The 12,326-nt window shown below is 31.8% G+C and overlaps 1 protein-coding gene across 14 annotated transcripts in view; it reads left to right on the plus strand.

Moving 5' to 3' along the window:
• LOC121126656 (bestrophin-2a) overlaps nucleotides 1-12,326 on the plus strand; it is a 99,583-nt gene that overhangs the window by 40,024 nt on the left and 47,233 nt on the right. For all 14 annotated transcript variants that reach the window (XR_011782765.1, XR_011782767.1, XR_005867047.2 and 11 more), the window contains one exon: nucleotides 311-468. Coding sequence is in view for 9 of the 14 variants with exons in the window: in XM_040721959.2 (XP_040577893.1) it covers nucleotides 311-468 (158 nt within the window). In the remaining 5 variants the exon portion in view is untranslated. The remainder of the gene's footprint in view (nucleotides 1-310; nucleotides 469-12,326) is intronic.

Consider the following 12,326-nt stretch of genomic DNA (forward strand, 5'->3'; position numbering starts at 1 on the left):
ATTTTTGACAAATGGCTTAGTGTTAAACAAGACCTTTTTAACACAACCACACAATTTTAGATTTTTACTTTCTCTAACTTGATTAAAAGAAAAATAAGGTGAAAAAGCAGAATCTTTTGTTTTTCTTTTATTTGCATAAATATTAGTTGATTAATTTTACTATCTACTGAAATTATAAAATGTATTTCGTTATATGTAAATACATTTTCATATTATCAAAGATTATACTCTTTATTGGTACCAAAATATTGTTGATCTTAAAGTATATTTATTTTTATTTTTAAATAAGTTTTAAGATGTAAATTTTCAGGATTCATGACAAATCAAGAAAAAGAACTATTTCAAGCTGTACCCAGCAATGAATTCAATACTTACTGGATTCCTTGTACATGGTTTATTTACCGAATTCAAGAAGCTTCAAAGAATAATAAACTTGTCACCCATTATGCTCTGGAAACTATCATGAGAGTAAGTTGATATTTTCTTCTTAAATTTTTCCATTTTTTTATTTATTTCTCCCAATTCGGAATGTATCCCAAAATTAAGTATTATAAGGTAGATATTCACATAGAACGTCGTGATTTCTGTAATTTTATCGGCTGAATGTATTAAAAACTCTGTGTAGTATTAACTCAATACTCTTAAGATGGGCTCATTCAAAACTATAAACCAAGTGGCAAAACTCTTGTCTGCAAGATATATTTTTCCCCAAGCAAGATGACGTATTTTATTATACAACAGATGACGTATCTTTATCATTTTCTCTCCTAAAGTAAACTATTTTTTTCGAACTATTTATTTTTCTTGGCAGAATTAATCTCGCCAATTCAACTCAAAGAGTGTATTCGTGGAGATTGCAAAGTTAGTTGTAGAGTTTTATTCAAGTACACTCAACGCCCCTGACAGATAAAAATAAAATCACTAGTTTGGACAAATATTAATCACGTGATTTTTGTTATGATTCTAAAAACTGGTTACTTTTGGATTACACATGATAAGGATAGAAACAAAAGAAAATATTAATTTGCAAGCTATATTTTAGTCGTCATAACATTTTTTATTTTTTTTTTTATTTATTATTATTATGAATTAATATACTTACGCCCTTGAATGTACTATGACTGTCTAATTTGTATATCATTTTTAGATCAGTTTTACCATTCAAATTGATTAAACTTTCAATGTTAATTTTTGTCAGAATGTGAGATCGTTGTATTGCCCCGGAATGTAAAAAAGTCATCTGGGTTATTAAAAAAAGGAGTATATATTAAGTTTAATAAGTTTTCATCGAATTTCAAGGAGAAATTAATAGATATAGGCTATTAAAAAAGTTAGGACTGATTATACATATCCTTCAAATACCAAGAAACCTGTAAAGCTGAATTCCTTAAAATTTATATAACAAAGATGGGGTTTCTCTTTGTGCGATCAGATTTATTTTTTAATAATATATAAACAATTTGATGTAGACATTCGGAAAAACGATATCCTCCGAAACTTAATTATTAATTCAGAAAGCGATCAATACTTTATTGCTGCTACCACTAGTCAGGGAATGAAATAGTAAGACTTCACAATTATAGTATCAAAGAAGAATACACATTTTGGTCATAGTTTCTGTAACAAACCAAACATAATTTCAGGAAAATTATTTCTATATTCCTGGTAAATTTTGTTCAGATAAGAGGGATCATGTTCGGGATAGTAATAAACAGGAAAACGTTAATGAGAAAGATTGTACACCACATTAAAAAAAATATCAAAATTGAATCCGGTATTTTAAATATTTCTTAGTATATGAAGAATAATATTATGCAATGGAATATTTTCTATTAATATGGCTTTCCAAGGTTTTTTTTTTCAGTCATTTTTTATTTTATTTTCTTATTCACCGTTCTTTTATAGATACAAAGCAATTACGTAAATAAATATACATAAAAAAAAACATTATTGTTTAAAGTTATTGCTTCATATAAGAACTTTCAAAAATTTATATCAAAGAGGCCAGATGAAAAAGAAAGCTATAAAAAGGCTTATTTCATGCAAACAGTGTATTCTAGTCGGGAAAGTTATGTGTCATTGATTTAAAATTTTGAAAATGACGCATATTAATAATAATAAAAAACTATGATTAATAAAACACCTCCATAATTGTTACTATATTAAAATGATTGAAAACAAAATAAATATTATTAATAAAGAGTCTGGGTTAGAAATTCTATAATTTCTGAGTATTTACTTTAGTAATTTCTTCATATTAAATAAGGAAGGCAGAGGCTTGAAACTTGCAGAAACACGGCCCTCTGTTCTGTTGGGAATGGGCCACCCCTTGCCTGCTGGGGGGGTTTCTGTTTCCGATTTTTTTGTCCTTTTCCTAGCCCCTCCGAAGCTATTGGATCTCTCTGGCAGTGCTAGTGAGAATTTCAAGATGTTTCGCCAACAATACAGGATTTATGTGGTTGCCACAGGATTGGACAAGGTGTCCAAAGAAAGAAGAAGTGCTATCCTCTTAAGCCTAGTAGGTGAGGAGGCTCTTCGGATTTATAATGGCTTTGTGTGGGCATCCGCGGCAGGAACGGAAGGAGAGGCAGGATATGTCCCAGAGGAGGACAAGAACGACCCAGGGACTATTCTATTAAAATTTCAAGAATTCTGCTCTCTAAAGACGAATGTAACGTATGAGAGAGATAAATTCAGTCGATGCATACAGGAGGAGGGAGAAAATTTCGATAATTTTCTATCCAAGATTAATACACTTGTGAATAAATGTTCATATGGAGATGTGAGGGACGAGTTTATCCAAGATAAAATTGTACCTGGAATAAATAGCGACAAGGTGAGATCAAGGCTCTTAAGGGATGGTGATCTTACACTGGAAAAGGCCGTTCATGAATGCAGAGCGGAAGAATATTCAGGGAGATGGGCTCTTGAGATTAAAAATGAGTCAAAGGTTCAGGTTCAGGGGATTGGAACACGAAGATTTAAGAAAGACAAAAGACATCAGGATAAAGTGAAGCACCAGAACTTCAAACCTCAAGGATCAATGAGAAAATCTTGCAAGTGGTGTGGAAAAGGGGTACACCCGACAGACAAATGTCCAGCAAATGGCAGTAAATGCAACAAATGTAAGGGAACTGGACACTGGGGTAAAGTGTGCAGAAATCAGCAAAGGATGATTCAAGAGGTTGTGGAGGAATTACCTGGTTCACCGGACTATTTCATAGGAAGGGGTGAAGATAAAGCAATATCAAATAAGAATAGTAATAGCGCTTGGAGGACTGAAGTGTTTGTGGGAGGCAAACGCTTTTATTTCAATATAAATACTGGGGCCGATGTAACGGTCGTACCCAAAAGGGTTTATGATCTTCATTTCAATATATATATATTAAGAAACCCTACAAAGTTACTGAATGGACCGGATCATAAGAAGTTACCTGTGATTGGTGTCTTCATAGGAGCGATTTTAAAAAAAAGACAGGAAGACTCAGGAAGAAATATATGTTTTTTCTTCTGGTTCTCTTTTACTTGCAAGAGAGGCCAGTAGTGTCTTAGGAGTGGTCAAGTTTATCCAGCAAGTAACAACGGATCCGATTAGTTCTCCGGAATTCAAATCTATGTTTCATAGACTTGGGAGGTTGTAATCGAATGTGGAGCCTTACAGTGTCATTACTCCAAGGAAGATATCAATTCCACATCTACCTCTACTAAAACAAGAATTGGAAAAGCTCGTAAAATTAGATATCATTGAGGCTTGTGTAGAGCCATCGGACTGGTGTTCTCCGATGGTAGTAGTTCCGAAAGGAAAGGACAGAGTTAGAATTTGTGTAGATCTAACCAAATTGAATTTAGCAGTGAAAAGGAACGAGTTATGCTTCCTACAGTGGATTATACTATTTCTTTAATGGGGAGACCCAATTTTTTTTCAAAATTGGATGTCAACGCAGGATTTCATCAGGTGTATTTGGAGGAAGAAACCAGAAAGCTTCCTACTTTTATATCACAGTTCGGGAGGTTTCAGTACAAAAGGATACCCTTAGGAATTAATTCAGGCCCTGAGAAGTTTCAGAGTGAAATCTATAGGATTTTGGGAAGTCAACAAGGAGCAGTTTGTCTTATGGATGACATTGTTGTGTTTGGGAAGAGAAAAGAGGAGCACGATGAACGACTTGTTTAAACCTTAAGGAAGTTGAAAGATGCTGGAGTTACTTTAAATAAGGAAAAGTGTCGATTCACTCAAAGCCAAATAAATTTCTTGGCTCAAATTGTTGGAGCAAATTGTGTGGAAAGCTCAAAAGAGAAAGTTGAGGCGATCATGAAGATGAGAGCTCCAGAAAATGTTAATGAGATTAGAGGGTTGATGGGAACTGTCAATCAGCTCATGAAATTCTTGTCAGACTTAGCAACCAGGACACAACCCATACGTGAACTTATGAAACCTACTAGTGGATGGTATTGGGTCCGGAGCAGGAAAAGGCGTTGGAGGATATAAAGAAGAGTCTCACTAGTAAGGCAGTATTGAAAATATACGACTCGTCGTTAGAAATGAAAGTCTCAGCGGACGCTTCTTCTTATGTATTGGGAGGAGTCCTCATGCAAAAACACGATGATAGATAGGCGCCAGTGGCGTATGCTTCCAAAAGTCTCTCACTTTTTACGAATAATTGGAATTATATGCAAATCATTTACTAGAGGAAATACCTATCACTAATCGCAAGTTGGAAGAAATTATACATCATCAGCAAGAAGATGGAGCTTGTAGACAAATTATGATCTATGTATCAGAAGGATGGCCTGATAAACATCTTGTTAAAGGACTTGTTGGACTATATTACGCTTATCGAGCAGAAATGACAGTTGTAAGAGGGTAGTTAATGATGGGAACTAGGGTAGTGATTTCCCTCTGCAATGAAATTGGATGTGTTAGATCGAATACATGAAGGACATCAAGGTATTGTCAAATGTAAAGCTGTGGCTCGGAACACGGTATGGTGGCCGGGATTAATGAAACATATTGAAGAACTTATTGAAAATTGCCGGAGATGTCAAGCCAACAGGAAAAGTCATCCGGAGCCGTTAATACCAATAAAGCTTCCTCAAAGGCCGTGGCAATATATCGCTACGGATGTTTTTGAAGTAAATGGGAAACAGTATATTGTTCTTGTGGACTATTATTCAAGATGGATTGAGGTGGCTACTTTACAAACGACAACATCGAAGGAAGTCATTGATAGGATGAAACGGGAATTTTCTAGATTTGGAATCCCAGATCAAGTTAGGTCTGATAACGCCAGTTATTATACATCAAAAGAGTTCAAACTATTTACCAATGAATATGGTTTCCGTCATCTTACAAGCAGTCCCGGACATTCATCAGGAAATGGAGAAGCAGAGAGAGCAGTCCAAACTGTGAAAATACTTTTATCAGGCAGCAAGAACCCTTATTTAGTTCTATTAAATTATAGAGCTACGCCTCTGTCCAATGGATATTCTCCAGCTGAGTTAATGATGGGAAGAAGGTTAAACAAAAAAGTTCCTGTAGCTACATACCAGTTATCTCCCATAGTAATACCTAGTCAGGCTCTTCATCAGTTGGAGGAAAATAAAAAGACGGCACAGAAGATTAATTTTGATCGAAGACACGCAGCAAAACTTTTGATTATTCTTTAGAAAGGAGATGAAATTGTAATACCAGATAGAAGACAGTCTGGGATTGTTATAGGAAATTCAACACCACGTTCCTATATCATTGAAACGGATACTGGCACGTATAGAAGAAATGAGGTCCATTTAAATAAGATGCCATCTACTCGCCTAGAAAATTCTAAATCTACAGGAATTAATCAGGACGCAAAAGATCTAGGTGCAGCAGTTCTAAAAGAAACTGTTACTAAGTCGGGACGGGTGTCTAAGCCCCAGCAATCTACAATGATTATGTTTAAGGTTGAATTCATTCATAGAAAAGGAGATGTGGAATATGCCTTGTTTATTAGCCTCATTATATATTATATGTTATGTATTTATTTATGTCTGTTGATGCTTTTGTTGTTTGTTTATCGGCGTCTCTAATATTTGTAGTACACGTGTAAATTATAGAATAAAGTTAGTTAGTATTAAGTAATACAAGACTACACAGACAGGGCCTTATCTTGGTATTTTAAACATTTTTTGGTTCCCTAAACAGGCAACCCTTGTGAACCATGTTCCCCATAGTTATTTGCTGTCTGCCTGCCTTTGTATATTCTATTCTAGTACAAATATTTACATTCCTATATAAAAATTGAAAAAGTTGAGAGATATATATAGATAAAATAAAATAAAAAGAATTTACATTGAAGTCAAATATATATCAAAGGGATAACCAGAATTTAAAAAAAAAATAGTTTAATATTGAAAATTATAGTTTAAAACGGGATTTCAGCAATGAACCCCTTAGAGTTTAATAAAACAAAATCAATGGTTTTAGACTTCTGTGGAGATTGCTAATTCCTTTGAGATAATCTGAAGAGTATAGAAGCTTTGATTAAATTCAAAGGTCTATTTTCCAGACCCTTGATGTTGATGGCGACGAATCTTTGCAGAATTTTGACAGCCCTGATATCCACAAAGGGATTCAGTATATATTAAAAATTTCCCACAATCTTTGTATAGTTTATAAAATTTGATGCAATGATGCACAGACCTAAAATTGTGCAGTAAATTTATTACCTTCCGAAATATACATTGGGGAAGATAAAATTCTTTTTCTCCAATTTTCTAGAAGTCCTAACAAATTTAAATTATAATCACAGATAGATTGAGCTTGCTTTCCAATCTTAGGTCTAATTCTGAGGGATTTTTATAGCATCTAATGCATCCAAAAAACCAATATTTAAATGACAGTAAAGAGATAATGCATCCAAAAAACCAATATTTAAAAAACAGTAAAGACTGAAATTTGATTATATAAATTTAAAAAAATGATATTGGTATAATTAGATTCTTAACCGGTTTATCTAAAATTAAGATGCTTACTTTAGTATCTTATATTCAATCTTTCGATGACATATTCTTTTTATTAGTTACATATGTTATATAATAATTACAAATTCACTTATGTGTTCTTCATCTCTTAAGATATCTCAGATATACGACTTTCAGAACATAAAAACGTCAAATTTCGCTTTGTGGAAGTGGAAGAAGGACAGAGAATTAAAATGCTTCTTGAAAATTCTTGTTCTTTGGATACTCTTGGGAACAAAACTGCGTGTTTCAATTGATTGATTCACTAATACATTTCTTATCGTCGATATCAATGTTTAGAAATGTCTTATATTTTTCCATTCAGTCATTGAACCTGTGTCTTTGGACATTTTTGTTCCCTCCATAGGTAAGATAAAAATTTAAAAGAATTCCAAATTAACTCGACTGATGTAGTTTTTTTTAAAAATATATGCCGATTGTTTTACTCACAAAGTGATGGTCAATTTTAGATGCCTACAATTTTTTGTTTTATTTTTTTTCATAATGATAAATTATATAGTGTTTATTCAGGGAAGATAGTTAAAAAATGCTATGATTTACTTATTGAAGTAATATGTAAATCTATATTTAAAAAAACAAACATTGTTATTTGATATTAATATGATATCCCTGATAGTATTAGTTTTATTTTGTCCCTATTTGTTTGTCTCGTTTGCTTAAAGATTCAACTCCTATGCATATAATATTTTAAAGTAAATACAAAATTATTACTTATTGTAATAACATGGGAAGTAAATTTTGTGTTACACTTACTTTTTTCAAGAAGTACATAAACCATAACAAATGCATTCATTAATTAATCTATGTTTGAATACTCTGTTTATTAAGCATTCCTTGACTACAAAAGCTGAACAAAAAATTTTATTTTTACATCTTCTCTTTTTTTCAGAATGCATCATATAAAATGTCGGAGCAAATATAAAATTTTCCATGAATTTTTAATGATACCGATACGATGCAAATATTGGATATTTTACCCTATATATCAGTTTTATGACTCAATCCCATAAGTCAGCATACGTTTAATAAACATAGTTTATCAATTGTCGTTCTGTGCAAGTATACATCGTTTATAACTGGAGTAGAGAGAAGGAATAAAATCAGAGACTAAATATAAATACCGCATATGTTATTATAACAAAGTAAAAGATGTATCACTTGGATATAAATAGGACATGAATATGATTTTTATCGTAAAAAATAAGACATTTGAAAATCGCCAGATTTTTATAGTTACAACGTGAATGAGGTTTTTATTTTTCAAAGCTGTTATCATTATTCTTTAGTTATAGGACAGAGGAATATCTAAGTACAAATTAATCACTTGTGCATAAAAAATGAAGAGTAACATTGAGGATTTGGAATTATTACAATGTATATCTTCAATTATTCTTTGAGCAAAAGAGAAATAGCCACAAACTTAATAAATTTTTGGATAAAATCTATTAAAATCTTCAATTGGTTTTGAAAAAATATATCTTCGAATATAAACAGCCAAATTGATTCTGGCAAAATATGATTTATATTTTTACGTAAAAGCAAGTTCGAGCAAGGAATCAATTAACTCTAAACATGGATGCAAAAGAATAGAACAATGCCTATACCTAGACTTTATTAAACAAAGTTGCCGGCGGACCATGGTTTTTAATAGTATATGTAGGAGCAGTGCACGTAGAATTACTAACATAAACTGCATGTATTTCATCAAAGTTCTCAATTACAGATGTGCGCGTCTAAAACTTAACACTCCTTTGAATTTTACGCCATGCACATATTCGTGATTTTATTCAGTTGAAACCGGTTTATACTTCGAGACAAGGGTCTTGACTAGTTATAAACAAAACTCCAGCAAAATCTAAATAGCAACAGTGAAACAACAGCCGATAATATGGAAATACAAGCATGTTTTCTATGTTGTAGTACCTAATTAATAAATTATTAATAATATATTTCATAGCTAAAGCATTTATCTGAAACTGAAAGTAAATGGATCCTGTTGTAGCTTTAAAAATGGTCGAAGTAAAATTGCATTTCAATTTCAAATTATTTTATATTTTATGGCTATAACTTTACATTGTTGTAGTACCTAGTTTATAAATTATTAATAATATATTTCACATCTAGAGCATTTATCTGAAACTGAAAGTAAATAGATTCTGTCATAGTTTCAACCGTTGAATATATTCATTTTTCTATATGTATTGATAGATTCCCACCAAAGGAAAGAGTCGATTCTACTCTAGTATGAAGCTTAGTTTCGTTCGGGTTTCTTCTGCGGCTAAATTTTCATCCACTTACATTCCCGTAGATATTGGAATTCGAGTATCTCTTGTTGAGTATAAAGTATCTCGGCTCTCTTCTTTTATCCTATTCATAAAGAAAGTTTCGTTTTTAATTAATGAAGATCAATCTAAGCAAATGAAAAACACTTTTATATTTATAATTTGTCGCTCTATTTACTCAAATATTTTTGCATATTATTTTTAATATATTTAAATTTTCTAATTGTAGCTTATGTATAGTATTTATGTTAGGATAACATCTAATATTTTACTTAATTATAATTACATATATCACATAAATTATTTTATTTTATTCAATATGAATTGTAGTGCCTCGAAGAAGATGTATGACTTGACATTTACCAATTTAGCATACATATATGACTTATAAAGTAGAATAAAGTATTCCTCCACAAAACCAGTCCAAAGAGAGAAGTATGTCAAACTTTGATATGTAGAGATGATTTTTTGAGTATAACTTTAAGAGTTGATGCCAAGTGAGCCGAGCTAAAATCCTCCGTAATCACGAGGCATACCATGTGATATCGTTTAAGCCATTAAAAGCTATAGTATAGCTTCCTTGTTGCAAGTGCCATTCTGATAAGGACGACTAAGATGCCGGGACATTAAAAGGGGATCTACTTAGTAAGTTGAAAATGATCTAAAAAGGGTGAAAATGGCTCAAAATGCTCGCGAGAAAAAAAGTATGAGTCGTATAGTGTCAGCTATGAGTAAAGAATTTTAATATTCAAAATATACCGCATTAATAATTATTTTATTTGAATTTGTGCATTATGTTATGATATGATATTAAGATAATTTTTTCGATTTGCTAGTTTACCCCCCTAAAAATGAGGTCAGCCAAAAAATACCAAATCGAACTGAAGTCATTGGAGATCCTCGTTTTTTAAATTGATATTTTTTTTAAATATAAGATGGAATATTTTTCTATAATATGAGCTATGTTACTCTTTATCACTATGAATGATGAATAAGTTATAATGGTCTCAAGAAGAGTGTCGTTTTTCATCATTTTTCAGCCTAAAAATGGAAATATCTCGAGTTCAGAAGAGAATACAGAATCAATAAAAACACTTTTATAATCATAAAACACCTTTTTATTCATCTTACTTCAATTTGGTGATTGTCTTGATGGTAAAAAATGTCTCTGAACGATAATAGTCTCGAATTACTATAATCTCAAATATTTCTGAAACCTGAGAACCCAGAGATTAGTTTCATCAGTCCAATGAAGAGTAAAACGTAGAAATAAAAGGGATGAAAGAAATGGTTCAATGCAAAAATTAATACTACGGAAGGTGCAATTAATTTAAGTCATTGCACTTCCAATTTAGTATCAGCTATTAAGTAACCTCCCCTGCAAAAACTACTATTACTTAGACGGAAAAAGAAGAGCTTCAGAACTGGATGGAACCATTTAAAAGCTTAATTGCCTATCATGTCAAAACTTGCAAATTTAAGGCCTACTCTCATATGTAGAGCTCTGAATTGTATAATTTCAAACGCAATTTTTTAAAATCATTAAAAATATTAAACTACTTATACTGAAGGGTAGTGACGTAAATCAAAACTTCCTCCAGGTGCCTGTAAAATATTATTTTTTTTAAATGGAAGCCTACATATTAAAATATGTTTGTTAACTTATTGGTTGACAAATTGTGGTCATAATATTGTATTCAAATATTTAAAGTCCCTACTCTCCGTGAATGGAACTCTCCTTTATTACAATTTTGGAATCCAGTTCCCAAGGAAGGAAGCGACTCTACTCTTATATAAGTCTTTGTTTTTCCTCGGATGAATATGTATCCCGTCGTTCCTTGTGGAATACGGAATTCAAGTTAATAGTGTTTATGTACGTCATTACATCACGTCTTTACCTTTATTGTATGACACAACCTTTCCTCAGATAAGAAACAGAAAAGGGCCCAAAATTTGTAAGTTGTTGGTAAATTCCTTCCGAGTATGGAATTATTATTCAATAGTTGTTGAGAAATTCACAGTTGAGAATTCACACCTTAATAAGACCTTGTTCTTATTCAACCAATCAAAGTTTGGAACAGAAAAAGAAACCTCGATAGCTGCAGACAAAATACAGTTTACTTTTTTTGTTAGCGAGCTAACGCCATGAGATATTACCTGCATCTAAAGTAACAAGCTATATGCAAGGCTAAATTGGTAAGTTAAGGTATATTCTCTAATAAAAACTTAGTGAAATAAAATTATAAAGCTGTTAATAAGTTTATATTTTATGACTAGTCATATTTTGGTACTAATGTGGAACTATCTACAAAAATCAAAGTTTCCAAAAAAATTTCGAGTGTAGTTATGAATTAACTTTGATTCATTTGGTTCAAATAGGTGTTAGAAAAAAAGAATCATACTTCTAGTTGTAAGGTTGATTAATAATAAAGATTTTAATATAAACTAACTTCATATGTTATGATTTATACGCATTTGATCCCAACCAAACTCTAGCAAATATAATTTTTAAGACAACTGCAATACATTCGTTCCAGTTTAGCATTCGACTACTTTGCTGATATAACAATAATAACGGACCATTTATAGTCTTGTTTTCAAAAATATGATGTAGGAGAATATTTTAACCTCTCAAAATCGGATTAATAAAATTTTAATAACTCTATTCACATCACTTAAATTTATTTATTTACAGCACAACATTTCAAATTACAAATGCCCCACTCAATACTTTTTCAATTCAAATATATCAGATAATCAGGTATTTGTGGAGTAATTCGTTGGAATATATATATTAGTCATGCAGCCAATCATTACCTCGCTAACACAAAAATATAGAGAGCATTTTGGTCAGTTGTAAATTTTTTGCTTCTTTTCTCCTAACCATATATGATTTCGGCTATATGTCAACAGAAACCCGGCCTTTTTCCTGATTGCACACATAACCTGTTGAACAAGGCTTAAAATGTAAAAAAGTATGAATTATGGGCAAAGTTGTACCCTTAGCGGTCTTGCAGTTCCGGT

Source organism: Lepeophtheirus salmonis, chromosome 12, assembly GCF_016086655.4.
Source record: "Lepeophtheirus salmonis chromosome 12, UVic_Lsal_1.4, whole genome shotgun sequence".
Lineage (NCBI taxonomy): Eukaryota > Metazoa > Arthropoda > Copepoda > Siphonostomatoida > Caligidae > Lepeophtheirus > Lepeophtheirus salmonis.